The 17,562-nt window shown below is 33.4% G+C and overlaps 2 protein-coding genes across 2 annotated transcripts; one reads left to right on the top strand and one right to left on the bottom strand.

Annotated features, from left to right (window-relative positions):
- Positions 1-872: 872 nt before the first annotated feature.
- Positions 873-6,481, top strand: LOC111400456 (pyridoxine/pyridoxamine 5'-phosphate oxidase 1, chloroplastic-like). Its single transcript, XM_023027872.1, has 15 exons — positions 873-1,009; positions 1,083-1,271; positions 1,371-1,409; positions 1,543-1,610; positions 1,956-1,989; positions 2,057-2,192; positions 3,103-3,269; positions 3,384-3,626; positions 3,832-3,920; positions 4,158-4,208; positions 4,294-4,384; positions 4,796-4,900; positions 5,003-5,073; positions 5,463-5,558; positions 6,185-6,481. The coding sequence occupies exons 1-15, from the start codon at positions 881-883 to the stop codon at positions 6,249-6,251; spliced, it is 1,575 nt and encodes a 524-aa protein (XP_022883640.1). The 5' UTR covers positions 873-880; the 3' UTR covers positions 6,252-6,481.
- Positions 6,482-7,313: 832 nt separating this feature from the next.
- Positions 7,314-11,253, bottom strand: LOC111401639 (E2F transcription factor-like E2FE). Its single transcript, XM_023029465.1, has 11 exons — positions 10,963-11,253; positions 10,804-10,871; positions 10,669-10,721; positions 10,457-10,534; positions 10,272-10,325; positions 9,154-9,262; positions 8,980-9,050; positions 8,807-8,882; positions 8,645-8,706; positions 8,110-8,455; positions 7,314-7,558 (listed from the first exon to the last, which is right to left on the bottom strand). Exons 1-11 carry the CDS (start codon positions 11,055-11,057, stop codon positions 7,467-7,469), a joined length of 1,104 nt encoding a protein of 367 aa, XP_022885233.1. The 5' UTR covers positions 11,058-11,253; the 3' UTR covers positions 7,314-7,466.
- Positions 11,254-17,562: the final 6,309 nt, after the last annotated feature.

Raw genomic sequence — 17,562 nt, 5'->3', positions numbered from 1 at the left:
TACTCTAAACTTCAGTGATCATTAACATAATTAACCCTCCAATTTTCGATGTTGGTACGTACTATTGAGGGAGAAAATTAGCTTCTTTTTTTCTTTATATATTTTCTTGGGGTTGAATTTCTCAAAATTCCAAAACTAGGGCTTAAATTTATTTGATATTAGCAACTTGTTTGGGAGCGATTTTTTGATCGTTATTTTACTATTTCGACTGTCATATTTGACTTCTTCTCTCACAGGTGGACCCCACTTTTCTTCTAACGGTCAAAAAATCAATTCTCAAAATCACCCCCAAACAAGCTCTAGATAAGTTTTTAAATACCGTGTACTTTTGGATTAAAAAAAAAGGCAAAATCTACTCTTCGAATGATTTGGCCAAAGAAGGATATTGTCACGTGCATTCATTCACATATATTAGTCATTTCTAATAAAACATGTCATGAATATAATATTACAATTTCTATTTCAGATAAAAATCTCATTCACATTGTACTGCCAATATTCGATAAAATACCTCACAAGAGCCACTATTGCGATTTTAGGATCACTGCATAGTGAGCAAGCTAGCAAAATAACAACTTGATGGCTTCTTATAGAATAACTAAGTGCGTTGAAACTATAGTTGGATAATATAGTTGTGAGAGAAATAAGGGTAAGAAGGTAATCTAACATAGTTAGAAAGTCCCTTGTGAATACCAAATCAATTTTATTTTCAATCACTAATTAATATATTTTGAGGATAAAATTATTATTTGCTCTAAAATTTCTTTATTAAGATTTTATTTTTCTTGTTTAATTTTTTTTTTCCCCTAGTAAATTCCAAAGGGCAAAATACAAGTTTGATAAATTTACAAATCTAGCCACCAAGAACACTAAAATTAAAATGCTAGCATTGCTGTGCAAAACCAGAACCATGAAATGCCTTCTCAATCAATTATCACTTCTTCACCCTCCCAATTTCCCTAATTATCTCAAGAGTACTCACATTCTCAATCCCCCTTCTCTCCGCTCTGTAAGTAATTCTCTCCATAGCATACTTTCACGCTACAAGCGATTTGATGATTTACTTTTGGTTGAAAATACAGGGTTTTTGGGGTTCAAATTCGAAGATAAATTTTCAGAAGTCGGGATTTTGTAGTGAAACAAAAGCAATGGCATCAGCAGCGAAAATTGTGCAAGACCCAGAATCTATATCATACTTAAGTCAACAAGAGGCAGCGGAAGTTGATGAAATTCTCATGGGTCCGCTTGGATTCAGCGTGGATCAGTTAATGGTCTGTTTTTTTTTTCTTTTTATTTTTCAATTTAGCTGTAGTTTTTAGGTTCATATTTTCAGGTTTTAGTGGCATGAAAGGTGAATTTTTTTGTTGCAGGAATTAGCTGGTTTGAGTGTGGCTACTTCAATAGCTGAGGTAAATTGTTGTTTCATAATCACTGTTCTTTTAATTGGCGATTTTGAGTAAATACTGTAGGTTGAAATAATCTTATTCTAGTGTTATAAAAATTGTGCCACTTACGCATGTAATTGAATTTTGTATGTTTCAGTGTAAACGTGACCATGTTAAGTTCTTCGCTCTTTCTTTCATATTGAGCGTGGCATCGAGAAAAGGAAAGTGATAGTTTCATCGGGTGTAATTTCGATAAATTGTCGGATTTGAAACACTTCATCAGTGATAGTAGTTCTAATGTGAAAAGAGGACTTAATGTTGAAGTTGGGATACACTTCGTATTAGTGATATAGCACCTNCTCTCTCTCTCTCTCTCTCGTTTAAAACTTGATGTTAATTTGATGGTATATCCATTTTTATTTGGCCTATTGCTGTAATAGTGCTTGGAGAAGTGAGAAGTAAAAAGCTGCTTCAAGTAATTGCTCACTGGTTGTACATCCATCCTAGAAGTTATTGTTGAAATAGCTAATTCTACAAGTTCATTATAACATGTGTATTTAACTTTACCAGCGGCTTTCCTACTGTTCAATCTGTCTGCGAAAGTGTATGACCATATTTCTTGTATTCCCTAAAAACGCAAATAAATGAATAAATAAAAATAATCTTTTTAGCTAAGAATTCTTTTCTTTTTCCTCTTATTTTTCTGGAGTCTGCAACTCATACTTATCTTCACAACAACCAGTGTACTTCCGAGGATAACACACCCTACAGAAGCATTTTGGTCTGTTCATTTTCTTGGTCGGACAGGTTTTTTTTCTAATTCATTTTGTGTGTGATAATTTCTCTTTCTCATCTATGAATGAGTGCGTCAACATTGTAATTTCTACTATTTTGTAGACAAATATACTGTTCTAATATCTATGGTATTTTTGACAGCACTACAATGTAAAAAAATTCCAGATTTGTTATGAAAAACCGTGAATATAAGGTGCCGGGTAATTTCAATGTCTAGCCAAAGATTTACAAGTGTCAGGCTCAGACTAGTCGGCAGGGAGTGGAAAAATTACTTTGAAGTTTTTGAATTCATAGTATATTCATGTTGTATTCTCGAACCCATGTCAACATACAGAGTGTAATAGGACAATACTTGCTGAAAACCTCATGAAGTCTAGCTAACTTCAATACTGTACTGAAGAAATGTTGAAGCAACTGATGAAATACACTAGAATGAATATGTTCATGATTCCTCTGGCTATATTTTCAACTCTATGACTGGATTTTGAGGAATATGCTATCAAACTAGAGAGATCTATCTCGTAGAGTTGCCGAATGAGTCTTCCACTCTAAGAGCATAAAACTAAATAAGCAGTTACCATTTTCCGTAGGGCCTATAACTGTTTTTGTTTTGCACAATCAATAATTCACCAAACAATGTATTTTAAACAATATAAATTTGCTAAAAATCTTTAAATATAGATAATTTCTTGTCAGGGTGCCAGTAGCTGGATCATTTTGTTAAGTTCTAATGTTCTATTTCATTGAAGTTGACATTTGTCTGGTGAGTGATGGTTAAAAAAAAAATATTCCAGTTTTTTTGCAATGGAAGTAGCATAAAGTCCAATCTTAAAGCAGCTGAGAGATTTCTAATTATTCAATTGGGGAAGCATTTACGTAATTGTTCTTTTATATCTGAATCCAATCTGTATAACTCATCTAGGTACCCCAAGGCCTCCTTTCGATGATATGATACAAAGGCTGGTCGCCTTAGGAAATCCCAATCAAAAGCATCAGAAGTCACCTGTCATTGTCTCTGTAGATATTCCATCTGGATGGCATGTCGAAGAAGGAGATCTTAGTGGTGAAGGCATTAAACCTGACATGCTGGTATGTACCCACTGTTTAAAATTTTTATATTCCATTTTTCAGAGCATCTAAAAGATAGCCTCTTTATTTCCCTCGCCATTTTTGAAACTTCTAAAAGGTGGAACCTATATGTAGGTTTCCTTGACTGCTCCTAAGTTGTGTGCCAAAAAGTTTTCTGGTCCACACCACTTTCTAGGTGGCAGATTTGTCCCCCCACCTATTGCAGACAAATTCAAGCTTAACCTTCCAGCATATCCTGGCACTTCTATGTGCGTCCGAATTGGGAAGCCTCCACAAGTTGACATATCAGCTCTAAGGGAGAACTATATATCTCCCGAGTTTTCTGAGGACCAGGCTCAGACCGACCCCTTTGATCAGGTATTGTTTTATGTCGAAGAGATCAGCTGGGCATTATAAATTATAAGTTTTGATATATGTTTGGGATATAGGTAATATATATTTCTCCCATAAATGTTTTGAGAAGTTCTTTAGTACTTTGCTAAATTGATTTTGATACTATATTTCTCTACATACCTGCAAAATCACTCATTTTGCTTTAAAATGAAGCATTTTCTTACTGCAGTTCCAAAAATGGTTTGATGATGCTGTGGCAGCAGGCCTGAAGGAACCAAATGCTATGGCCCTTTCCACAACTGGAAAGGATGGGAAACCGTAAGTGTCTTACACTGCTATTGATTTATCTGTTCTTTCATACTAGTCTTGCAAATAAAATATGATTTTGCAAGACGTGTAAAGTATTGTTTTAATTCGTCTGTGGCACATATTAAGATCAACTTGTGAGATAACATTTGAAGTTGATTTCGATCATATCTCGTTCCTAAAACTCTTCATTAGTTTGAGATAAATTATGTCAGCAATTTGATGTTGCAAAGTAATGGTGTTGCACAGATCATCGCGAATGGTATTGCTAAAAGGAGTTGACAAAGATGGTTTTGTCTGGTAAGTTCTGCTGTATCATTCTTATGGTCATAGATCTTGCCTGACCTTTCACTTTTGGAATCTTAACTTCTGATTCTCTGAGCAGGTATACCAATTATGAGAGTCAAAAGGCTCAGCAAATATCTGAAAATCCTAGTGCTGCCCTCCTCTTTTACTGGGATGGTTTGAATCGTCAGGTGAGCTCATTGCCTCAAAGTTTAGTCAAGTGTCATAAAGCAGTAGTTTTATAACTATCCTGTGGTTTATTTTCTTTATTCATAGGAAGAGAACTCTTATCTCTATGGTAGTATTACACGGATTGACTAAGGAATTGTGGTTATAATTTCTTATTGTCATTGGATTCTTTTTAAAGTACCAAACCTTACAAGGCATTTTGTGAACTAAGAAACCAATGTCCCCTCAGTGTCAAAAACGCCATTTTCTGTCTGCTCAACCTCCTAGACCTCCTAGACAGGGCTGCACCAATGCTCATGTTTCGGAGTCACTAAGTCCTAAATCCTAATAGATGTTAACTGCCATATATATATCCCTTAAAATGATTCCCTAAATGAGTATGGTTGAACTTCACGTCGTTTGTTGGTCTGTAGGTGAGAGTTGAAGGGCCAGTGCAAAAAGTATCAGAAGAAGAGTCAGAGAAGTACTTCCACAGCCGGCCAAGAGGAAGCCAGATTGGAGCAATAGTTAGCAAGCAGGTTTTTTTTTTAATATACATTCTCCAAAATTATCTTATATCATGATTGCTTTTCTGATTAGGTTGCACAAGTTACCAAGATCAGTATCTTGTTTTCGTTCAGAGCACTGTAATTCCTGGACGGCAGTTTCTCCACCAACAACAGGAAGAGCTGGAAGCGAAATACTCTGATGGGTTAGTAATTCATTCTTTACTGGTCCAATACTAATTCATGCTCAAGGAATTGGTACTGGCTCTAATATCCATGTTAGTCTGAACGAAGTCACATTTTGATAAGGCTGTGAACCTTCGCTGCATCATGTTATTTTAGATTGCTTTTAGATAATTGCACAAATTGACTGTCTATCCATTTTCTCTTTTGCTGTATAGTGGTATCACAAATTTCTAGCATATCAATTTTGCCATGTACATGAGTATGCATACACAACCTTATATTATGTCTAAAAGCAAAGTATACTTTACATCATCTTGTAGGCAAATTATTCATTTTTAAAATTTTCTTTCTAACGGGTTTTCCATATCAACTTAAAACTCTAAAAAAGATCTCTTTTGTGTTATCGCAGGAACACTATTCCCAAACCCAAATACTGGGGAGGATACAGACTAAAACCTGAGCTTTTTGAGTTTTGGCAAGGACAACCTTCTCGCTTGCATGATAGGTAAGATTGAGATTGTCTCATGACTCATTATGGAGCCTAGTACAATGTCGAGTTTTCCCTGATTGGTTCGGAGTCACTTTTTGTCGCTTTAATTTACAATTATGAAGTAGCACAGACCTTTTTGGGAACATTCTCGTTTTTAGTTAACATATACCTGTATGTCGTATAATAAACAATGTGTTTGTTTGTACTAGAGGATGTTCTTAGAAAACCAAAATGAAAAAAGATGAATACTGCTGAGAAGAGAACTTTTATATGAGAGAAATGTGACAGTAACAGATATTTAACTTATGGTGAACATGTATCTAGAATTTATCAGTGAAGACTTGCTTGTTTTTAAAAAGAAGGGCAAAAAATTGGTGACTGACTGGAAGGAATTATAGCACCATTATCAATTTGCCAGCTAGGTGAAGTTGAAAACTTGTCATCAAGGATAAGAAACTTTTTTTAAATCAAACGAGAAAACAATGTTAATGCACAACGATTGAGAATAAACAGTCATTATTTTCCCATTCTGCTAAGAGTGATATTATGAAATAGAGTTCAAGAATCAAATGTTGCACTGTGTCGTTAAAACCGAATATTCAACTCATTTGTGTCTTTTTTTTTTTAATTCTTTTTGACAGGTTGCTTTACTCTCCAATTGAGACTGATGGAACGAGAGCATGGAAAATTGAGCGATTGTCACCATGACTAGTATTTTCAGCGTCCTCATTGTGAAATACTACTTCGTCTATTTATTGTTAAATAAAAGAATATTTTTCTGGTGAAATTTACTCTCGTTAGTGATCAAACAATAAAATCCCACATGCTCTTGGTGAAACTATTGTTTACATGTGCATTTTTGGCCAGTTATTGAAATGCATGTACTAAACGAGCCGTTGAGCTATGCATTGGAATGGAACTGCTGAATCATTAATTGAGAGTCAATTTTCTAAGCGGTGAACTCTAACCTGCGTTTATGGCTTGAATTTTATCAAGTCAGTAGGTTTAGAGAATGTCGAACCAGGTCCAATGCAGGATGTATAAATATGGATTATCCCTTATGTACCGAATGTGGAGTACTGAATGGTATTCCTCCTCTTACAATGCACACGGGCCTTACGTTAATTTAAAAAATACCGACATGTGATCCCCACCCCTATTGTGAATAGTAGGTAAAAAATTCGATATATATAACATTATCTATAAAAATATTCAAATAGACTTCAAGATGTGATTGAGCCCCTATTTGGTGAGATTTAAAATCAAATTTTTGTAAAAATTGATGAAATATATGATTAAAAAGTAATGGGTCCCATAAAATAAATAATCAGAAGTAATTGTTAGCATTGATTTAAATTAAAATTCCTACCAAACAAGGACTAAATGAGCATTAAGGGACTCGTAGGATTAACATGAAGGGACAGGAATAGGCGAATAGCTATAAGAAGCAAGAAAGATTGAAGTGTCATCTTGAGCATTCATTTTTATATCAATTAAGTTTTATGTTATGAAGCATATTTGATACAAAATGTGTTTAAAAATTCCAGAACTTATTAAGAAAATATTTTAAAATTATATAAAATAAAAATAGTTAATTTGGGTGCAAATGACATAAAGATCCTAGAATTCGTTTACCACTATACACTCGCATTATTTGAAAATGCGAGTTATTCATTTGCCTTCTCAGCCTCAACTTGAAAATGAACAGTATTTGGGCTATTCATTTTGCAATTGTGCTTGAAGCAATCCTACAATTGAGACTAAGCAATCTCTGAAAAATCAAAACATGTATACTAGAGAAATCAATTAATATTCAAGAAAACTAATGTTACGAACCTCTAATTAATGTACATTGATTGTGAAATGACGAAAACAGAGAAGAGTATTAAGTGTACATCAATGCTCCTGATGACCTCCAAACTGTTAGGGCATTAGTTGTATTGGCTCCTTCCCGGCAACTTCAGCATACCACGATTTCCATGCTTCAGCATAATGTGAGAAGAGATCCCGCAAAGCTGTAATATCATAAACAAATGCTACTCTATTCAAGGAAAGATCTCATTACCGTTGTAAAAGATTTTGTTATTATGTCTTCTGGTTAGTTGCTTGTTTAAGCAATAATAAAAGGTGGCGACTTTATTCACTATGCATAAACTGATTACTACTAAAACTTGACTAGCTTAGAAAAGGACACTGAAACCAGTGTAAGTGCTACATTCTGTGAAATGGAAGACCAGAATTTGTAGCTTTTGGAACAATTTCAGAGAAATAAATTAAAGGTCCAGGTATTGTGAATGGATAATAGTAACTAGCTAATATTAGCAACAGAACGAGATTGGTTTAAAAGTCGTGGAGAATTATTATCTACTAAAGAAAGGAATGAGGTACAGTGTCCATTTTTTTGACAAAACAGCAGTCTGCCATAAGAAGCAAAAGCATAACAGCATGAAGATATCACGATTGTCCAAGTTATAGTTCAATTAGTGTTGGTGCAACATGTAGAATGTCTGTCATTTAAATAGTAACAGGACTTTTGAAGTTTGTTCCATGCAGAAGTAATAGATACCTTGATTGTGATACCGAGGCCGATAAGTAGAGGCCAGATTTTCCCAATCAATAACTCGTTTCGGTTTGCCATTGCCTGGAGCTTCAACGTTTGGTACATTTACAGGTGCAAAAGGACCAAACTGGAAACTCTTTGCACTTGTTTTTAATGTGTCAACCTCATTCTCCAAACTCTGATGTCTAACTTGCTTTTGCAGCTGCAGCTTGGCGTTCCCATCCTCCTTGCACCTCTTTAACGTGGAATTAGTAAGGTCCGTCCCAAATACCCGTTTCTTGGACTCATTATGTGGTCCATTTTCTAGCCCCAACCATCTAAATGCAGGTTTCCTTGTTTCTGGGTGATGAATCTGCACATAATCCAAGACACATTTTAGTACTTTTTTAGATGCCCTATTAGTTTTTGTTTTATATTTTATCACCCACATAAATCTTGAGATAGTTAACTTCTGGAATATTAATACATCAGGTTTAGATGGAAAAAAATGTGATTTAGCAGAATTATCCTCTTCAATCAAAAAGTTAGCAGGATGGATCACCTTTTCAATAAATTTCATGGAAGACAGGACATTGGCAATGTCATACAGCCTTCTGACTTTTGCTGCAGAATTATAGAAAAATACTGTTAATCAAAGGGTTCCATGATTATGTATCTTAATGTATTAGTAAGATCATCAAAACGAAAATGAAAGGTAAATTACTTCGAGTAGTCATTGAAGTGTGCTTTCCATCCCCAAGCAATAGCTTTGCAGCATCATCAAGAGAAATCAATTCCATCTAAAGAGGTAGCAAAAACATGAGACCATATGGCGAGGATCATAAATTGGGAAATTGATAAGAATCAAAGACTGATAAATCTGAAGTCTACACTTACATCAGTGCAAAGGAAGAGCTTAACAAAATTCTGTGTAAGAAGCCCCAGAGACTTCTCCTTTCTGTTGTCACCTAGAATTAAAAGCAAAGTTCAGGAAATAAGTGAAAAAAAATATTGTCTAAGATAACATGTCCTAAGAAACAAGCATCGCATAGAAGATTCAGTATTCAATACCAGATTTTTGTGGCACTGAAAGTTTAGAAAGAGAATTGGGGTTTGATTTATCATTCTGACTTAAATTGTTCGTATCTGAGTAGGTTTCATCTTCATCATCATCTGAAACCTGAGAGATAAAGAAACACCTTTTTAATGCAATTCACCTTAGAAAACAAGCTATTCACATTCAGGTAGTTTGTATGACAACAAATACAGTTTAGAAACTGAATAAGATAAACAGTAGTATTCTAAGCTATCTTACATAAATTAACCGTTTCATTAATTCAAACATGTTCTTCTACAAAAAATGAAAAGTCTACACAAATGGCAGAACCATATAATATAATATAAACAAATCAAGTGAATATGCTGAAGCAAATGATCTCAAAGTGGATCGATCATGAGTGCAGAGCTTGCCCAAACGCATAATATAACACAAGTCTTGAAAAGAAGCCATCTCCAAAGTTGCAAGGACCCAAAATTCCAAGTGAAATTTTTTATTTGCCTATTCCTAGTCGTCATGGGAAAGCTCCAACAACTCTTAATGGAAGGGTCAAATCGTGAAGAGCTTGGTCGGGCCCCAAGTGAGCATATTATGGGTGACCGTCTCATTGTTGCATAGCCCAGGTTGGAGCAAGGTGCCATTGGACGTTCAACAGGCCGTCTCCTAATCAGGCACTGTTGACACTGTTTCATGACCTGCCAGCTGCCGAAGAAATCTCATATCGTTAATTTCTTTGAACTGTAAGGGTATAAGAGCAAAAGTTGTGAGTTTGTTCTGAAGTAGCGCTTTTTGACTTAGTTTTGCTCGATGATTTTTGTCAAGAATGCGCTTTATTATGCTGGATCATAGCATCAGATGCTCGAGAAGATGGGAATTACTGATGCAGCGAAAGAATGCACTTTCTCATGCTGGATCATAGCATCAGATACTTGAGAAAAAAATAATTTACTGATGCAGCGGAATACCCCACACATTTTTTTTATCTGCTCTTGAATATAAGAAAATCAGTTCTCTTGATGCTAAAAATCTATGAATCTGTTGGACAAATTTATATTCTTGATTAGATGAGGATGTGCTATTCGAACTTGTTACTGACTACTTCTAGCGAAGATCCAACGAAATTGATACTTACTTTCTCAGAGCAATTTCCATCAGCTCCATGGCAATTCTCCTTTAAACCTTCGTTCTATAGCAGCATCAAACATAACAAATATATAAATCACTGTTCTCTACTGAAATATTAACAAGTAAAATACAATAAATTCACTTTCACGATTCAAGCATTAGAAGGGATATAGGGTGGAAACGAAATATTACTTTTAGATCCTGCAAAGCCTTAGGAATTGCTCGAAAACCCTTCCAAGTATACCGATTTTTTGCCTTTCTAGCCAAAATCTGAAATCGCCCAATTCTTATCAGCCAAAATTCAGATCTATTCTACTTCAATCTATCCAATTAAAGAAGTTTCAAATACAAAAATGGTAATTATTCTAAGAATTAAAAAGAGTTCAATTATTAGAAGTTCTTACACCAACACTTTCCAAAACATTGACAATATCATAGATCCGCCGCCTTTCCACCCCTACAAATACCCCAAAAAAATTGAAAAAATATAAACATAATCTTCAAAATCACGAAATGCAGCAAAATTCTCGAATGGCTACCTAATCGCGAGGCTGCGTCATCAAGTCCAATTGTTTCCACACCGTCCCGATTGTACAAGCTCAAGAAACTATACAATCAAACAGTGCTCATTCATACATCTCCGTAATGAAGTATATACAGAAATTTAAAAAATAAAATAGGTTCCTCAGAAAAGTTACTTGGAGCACAATAGACCAAGTGATTTCTGCTTCCGGCAATACGGCGTGTATTTAGATCCAGATTCAGTTGACATATCTGAATTAGGTAAAGCCATTTCTTCGAAGTTTAAACTCTACCCACCCACCCACACACACACACACGTAAAATTCTACTGTTTCTTCACAAGTATTTGGGGGTTTTTGATGAAAAAAAAATCTCAAGATCAGCAAATTCTCTACACATCGTGTATATTTATATAGATACAGAGAGAGGGGACCGTTGAGAATTATTGTTGACTTGGCGGGTCTTAGGGTTTTGGAATTTTGATTGGGAGGGATTTTGAAAGTTTGAATTTAGCCATGCAATGGCGGGATTAAAAAATTCTGTTAATCTGGAAAGACGCGCTTGTCGTGTGTGAATTTACCTTTTTGACCTTCATGGATTACGAGAACGTCGTTTGAATGAAGGGTAGAGAAGGAAATCCATACGGGATACAAAATTGTAGGGAACTGATGAATATGTGGCATGATTTGCTATTTTGCTAATGTTTGAATCTCGTTAAATTACGTTACATTTTTCTCTTTCTTATTTTCAATCATACAATTTTTCATGAAATAATATTATACGTAAGTTTAAAAAATCATTATTTTTCAACCAAGTATTTTTCAAAAGAACATCATTCTACCTATTTTCATTTCCAAAAAATGGGGTCAAACGGGGGCTTTGTTTGTTTATAGGTTAATTAAATACTAAGTCCTTGTTTGATGTTCAAAATATATTCCCTCCGTCCCATTTATATAAGTTTATTTTATTTTTTACGCGAATTAAAAAAATCTTATTTAATGTTATTGAAAAATTTTTGCTGATAACTTTTCTAGTTTACACTTATTTATGCTTGTACAATTTCAAGATTAAGAGACAAAAATTGGTTATTACTAGACAAATTAAATAAGGGTATATTAGTAAACAAACAAAATAAAACAAGCTCAAACCTCGTTTGGTACCCATTTTTGTAAGAATGAAAATGAAAAATATAGTCGTTATGAAATCCACACAAGATATAGAAAGTCAAATATGGTGACTTGATGTGATAGATAACGATCATATTTTTAATTTTTGCGGTCAAAAAATGGGAATTAAACATGGGCTCAATAAATAAACAAGACTATATAATTGGGGCAATAAAATAATGAAAATAAGCCTATATAAATAGGACGGGTGGAGTATTTTTTTCTCTTTTATATTCGATCACACATTTTTCAATAAAAATAATATAGCACGAAATTCAAAATTTTTCTTGTTTTCAAATCATATATATTTTTATCAATCTACTATTACAAAATATATTTTTAGCCAAAATATGTACTCAACTAACATTATTAAATGCATGTTTGAACCCTATTTTTGACTAAGAATGCATTTTGAAATAATAGATTGATAGATAATGTGTGGTTTAAAAAAATTGAATTTGTATGGAATATTATTTTATTGAATAATATGTAGTTAAAAATGAAAGAGAAAAATGTAGTTTGAAAATATTGAGAATTAAACAAAAGCTAAGTTAAACTTTAATTTCAATTACTTATTCATAATTATTACCCATTATTATTCATGTTATAGTTCTACTATTAGAGTGCGTTTGATTGCCTATATTTTCTATGGAAAATGTATTTTTTCCACTCAAATTCTTACTTTTTTACTGTTTGATTGTCATTTTTATCATGAAAAATATTTTCCCACTTTTGGTCACGTGACCATATTTTCCTCAAAATCAAAGAAAATATTTTCTTTAGGAAGAGTAGGGTTTTATTTTCCATAGAATTCACTTTCTTATTTATCCACTCTCTCTCTCATTAACCTACCAATAAAAAATGGATAAGTATAATATTTTCTACCTTGAAAATTAAATCAATTAAATACATTTAATTGACGATTTCTATACAAATTGTAAATTCCATACTTAAAATCAAACACACCCGTACTTCTAAGAAATTTCTATTAATCAATTCCTAACAATAACCTACTTATAATTACTAGTTAAATTTATGAAAAATGATTAAAAGATATGATTGCAAAGGATATAAAGCTGAAACTACAAATTTGGAGTGAAGATCTACTATCCATTATTTGTTGTCTACCCATTCAAATGTTGACACCTCATTTTTAATGAACATGTAATCTATTTTAGCCTCTGTTTGTCTCCAATTGTTAGAAGAAAATAATTCATTTTTTGCTCTTTTTGCCAGCATGTAGGGCCCAGTGTGAGAGAAGAAGTCAACAATCATGGATGATAGTCTAGCAACGGTTGAAAAATTGATTAAAATTGGGCAGAAAAATTGAAAATAACCAGAGGCTATATCATTCATCCTTAACAGTTTTTTAACAACGTTAAGTATTCTCTCTCTCTCTCACACACACACAATCTCAACTTTCCTATCATTAATTTCACCACCAAGCCACGGGATGTCAACGGGATGAGCTCCCCTACCCTTACACCACCGAGCAATATCTCGCTCTGTTACCTATTCAAGGCAGGGCGGTGCCTTGCCCTGTTTAAGTTTTTTATTTTATTTTAATAATTCATTTTATTACCTCCATTCATTAATGTGAGACGATAATATAATTAATTAATTTTTTAATCAATTTACTTATTTTTAGAAGTTAAATTATTCGAATATATTTGATATACTAACATTTTTATTGTTTATCATATTCCTTAAATAATCTTAGTTGTTATCTTCTATGAGAATTAATGAAATTTTGTGGAGTTTTTCATTTAGGGGGATGTATTCAATTGAGACTTTTAATAACTTGTGGAAATTTAAAAAGCTTACAGATATTCAACGTAGATTTTTTGAGACTCTCTAAAAATAATGATGTATTCAATTGAGACTTTTATAAATTTTTAAAAAATCTCTAAAAGTCACGGTATATTCAATTGAGACTTTTGTAAACTTTTTTTAAAAAGTTTCTTAGAGTTACGATATATTCAATTAAAATTTTTTAGAAATTTCTATAAGTTTTTGGGTATTCAAATTTTAATAACTTCTAGAGACTTTTATAAAAGTTTCTGGAGTACTTATATAAAATCTCAAAATTTGTCTCTCATTAATTACAAGATTTTGAACGACTTTCACAAAATTACAAATTTTCTTTCATTTTTCCTTCTACGTACATTAGAGGTAATTTATTTTTTTTTCTGTTAATTATATATATGTATAAATTTGATTATTATTTATTTATTTAATATTCTTTTAATTTTTTTTAATACTATATGGAAAGAAGAAGGGGAAAAAAAGAAAAATTATGGAAACCAGCATCTCGTATGTGAGAATTTCACATAATTGCACTAAATTCATATGAATTCTATTTCAAATGAAAGTTTGAAAAAATCTTTCAAATTCTACAGAGGTCTATAAAAAATTTAAAAAGAAAGTCCACGGAAGTCTACAAATGACTTTCACTAATTCTATATAAATCTATAAAATATTCACGAAATCCACAGAATCATCACCTAAAAAAAGTCTATCAAAATTTTCAAAAATCTCAATTGAATACACCCCATTGAAGTATTGAATTCTTAAAAAATAAAAATAAATAAAAAATGGGATGGGTCGAGTGTTACTCGTACCTGCCTCGGGGCGAAATTCCCCGACTCTAACCCAATCCGAATACCCAATTAAGCAGGTAATCCCCACTACATTCGAGGTGGGACTCGCAGATATCGTGTTTAACGAATTTTTTTACCATCCCTAAACCCACCACTCTCTTTATAATAAAAGCTTCACCTTGTATTCCAATTAAAGAAATTTGCACGTTGCTGGAGGAAGGTAGGGCTGAACATGGTCTGATTTGGTTTGGTTCTAACGAAAATCGAATCGGACCCGAAATTTTCAAGTATTTAATAAGTGGAACCATCGGATTCAAATTTAATTATGGAATCGTTCGGGTTCGGTTCCATTCGGTTCTCAAGTTCCGTATTATAATTAATTTTTTTAATATTTACAAAGTTACATTAATTCAATTAATGATATGTTCAATTTTAGCACTTACAAAATAACGTAGTCTAATATTATGTGTCTTTTACGTTTCTCTTTACTGAGTTATTCATAAATTTAATTATTAAAATCACAAGAAGTGGAAAATAATGAGCTTAAAATAATTAAAAGAGGCGTTGTCGAGCTTCAATTCAATTTCTCCAGAACGGTAGAAACCACACTACAACAAAGTAACAGATTTGGATAAAACATAGGTCAATTTTATTAAATTGACTTTGAACTGAAAATTAGAAATAAGAAAATTATATTCAAATTAACTAGTTAAGAAATTTGTTTAGAAAAATAAAATAATTTGGCTTATTTAAAATAAGTTAATTAAAAAAATTAAGTAGATTTGGTTCTTGATCTAGAATCGAAAATTGAACCAAACCCGTCGATTTTCAATTAAAATATTCATTCTGGTATTTAATCTAAGAAGAACCGCTCGATTCGAGTTCGGTTTGGTTCAAGAATTTTGTCCAACCCTAAAGGAAGGAACAAGAATCAAACTACAGAATTTCAATTCCCTTTTCCTCGATCTACATAATGTAGCCCTTTTAACTTTTATCACTCCCTTTAATTGAATGTTAATAGAACCACCATATACCGTAAAAGAAAGTTCATTTTTTGTCTTCTTTTTTGCTTTATAACAAAAGAAATTCTATTTTTATATATCTCGAATTTCGTGTTTGTTCTATTTTAATCTCACTATTTTGGTAGAATTTCGAAATCCATACTAATTTATTTCTGTTAAATGTACTCATACAATTTCTGTCTAATCTTTATTAAAAGCTACTTAATACAGTTTTAGTGAACACTCATGGTTGAGAATTGAGATCTCTCAATATCAATTCTGTCCTTTTTTGCTTCATAACAAAAAAATCTGGTTGGTTCTAAGAAATTTGACCCCATCGACGCCCCTTCTAATGGGGGCGCCAAATCGGTGCCCTGACACAGGGGCCCTATTTGTTTATCAAAACCCAAAATTCAATAAGGGTAATGAAGTTGTTTGAGCCCATTAAATTGGAAAAATGCATTTTAAAATGGGAAAAGTATCGAGAAACTGTCCTTTTAAATTCACATTTCAAATATCAAAGTACAAAAATTTTATATTTCAAAATTTAGGTGCTCTTACGCAGCCCCAAGGTGCCCCCACACACCCTACACCACGCACCTCACACTACGTCTACCCTATCCTTTAATTAAATTATTCTCAAATCCATCATCATTTCCCAAACCAAAACCACCGTGGCTAAAAAAATCCTCCAATCTCCATTTTCTTTGAGATTCTGAGGATGAAGATGACAAAAAATTCTGTAATTTTTTCCCTCTTAAACCCATGGAATTTGATTAGAACTCTCAGACAAGAAAGTAAATGTGTTGCTCTTCGGCTTGATAAATCGTCCTTAAATCTTGCTCCGACAAAATGTTGTAAAGGCAATTGGGGGTCTTCTCTCACATCTTTTACTGTGGAGGTGGTGGCGATTTACAAAAGGTTTGGCTACTTTCTTCTTCTTTTGAGAGATATCTCCCTTAATTTTTGCTCTGCAGAATGTTATAGAATTGGGGTCCAAAACCATATTCATTTTTAGGAAAATCTATATGAGGTGATATGTATGGGCGAAGGCAATTTTGGATGACATAATGGTGGTTTGACTGTGCAGGTCGAGGTGGTGTTGATGATTGGGGTCTTCTCGTTTATTTGACTGTGGAGGCGGTGGTGACGATCTTGGGTGATGTTGACGACAGTCAAGTGGGGTGGGAATGGAGGCGGGTTCAATTAGGAAGGGATGAGTTGAAGAGTATGATTCTTTGTGACCAAAAATGTGATTGTGGTGTGCAGATTTTTCGATGATGTAAATTTGCAATTGTGTTGATCTATATCTAAGAATCTGGTGGCCTGGTTGGTGTTGGTGGAATTATGGTGGTGATGATTGTTGTTGTGGATTTGAGGTGAATTTAGTATTTATGGTTGTCAATTTAAGTTAAAGGTGTTAATGGTGATGCAATGGAGTGATGAATGGTGGTGGATTGTGATATTGGTTTGAAGGGTGTGCGGATTTGTTTGTGGCAATCTCATGTGACCAAGTATGTGTTTGTTGTGACCAATTTTTTGTTGATTTTGATCGGTTGCGACTTAATCACGGTTAAGATTGACCTGTCACAGACAGCCATATTAAATAGAAATTTGGTCACAATTAGTAACATTAAAAACAAATTTTGTCACAATTGATCACAGATAACATAGGTCAATGAATTGGTTACATATAGCTACAAATTCGATGGTCACACGAAGTCACGGGAAAACAAATTTGATCACAAATAGTCACGTAAAACACTGGTATAATCACGAACAATAAATTTGGTCACAGAAATTTTTTTGGAGGTTTTTCTACTGTGGAGTAAAGAGAGAAATTGTTTTCAATTTTTGGAGATTTTTCTATTGTTGAAGTCAGAATCGGACCAGTCATCGAACCAGTCGTCTAAATATTCGTAGAAAAGGTCATCGAAATTTGTTGCTGGAGCCGTTGCCGGAGGTGGGATGGGATTGATGGAGGTATGTTGAATGTTTGTGGGTGGTCG

This window comes from Olea europaea, chromosome 10 (assembly GCF_002742605.1).
Source record: "Olea europaea var. sylvestris chromosome 10, O_europaea_v1, whole genome shotgun sequence".
NCBI lineage: Eukaryota > Viridiplantae > Streptophyta > Magnoliopsida > Lamiales > Oleaceae > Olea > Olea europaea.
Note: the sequence above shows the minus strand (reverse complement) of the source record. Positions and strands in the feature narration are given on the sequence as shown.

Coding starts and splice junctions, on each gene's coding strand:
- LOC111400456 (XM_023027872.1), top strand. CDS start 881: ATGCTAGCATTGCTGTGCAAAACCAGAACCATGAAATGCCTTCTCAAT. Junction 1,272..1,370: donor TCAGCGTGGATCAGTTAATG/GTCTGTTTTTTT, acceptor TTTTTGTTGCAG/GAATTAGCTGGTTTGAGTGT. Junction 5,074..5,462: donor GAAGCGAAATACTCTGATGG/GTTAGTAATTCA, acceptor GTGTTATCGCAG/GAACACTATTCCCAAACCCA.
- LOC111401639 (XM_023029465.1), bottom strand. CDS start 11,057: ATGGCTTTACCTAATTCAGATATGTCAACTGAATCTGGATCTAAATAC. Junction 10,722..10,803: donor TGACGCAGCCTCGCGATTAG/GTAGCCATTCGA, acceptor GGGTATTTGTAG/GGGTGGAAAGGCGGCGGATC. Junction 9,263..10,271: donor ATGGAAATTGCTCTGAGAAA/GTAAGTATCAAT, acceptor TTTATCTCTCAG/GTTTCAGATGATGATGAAGA.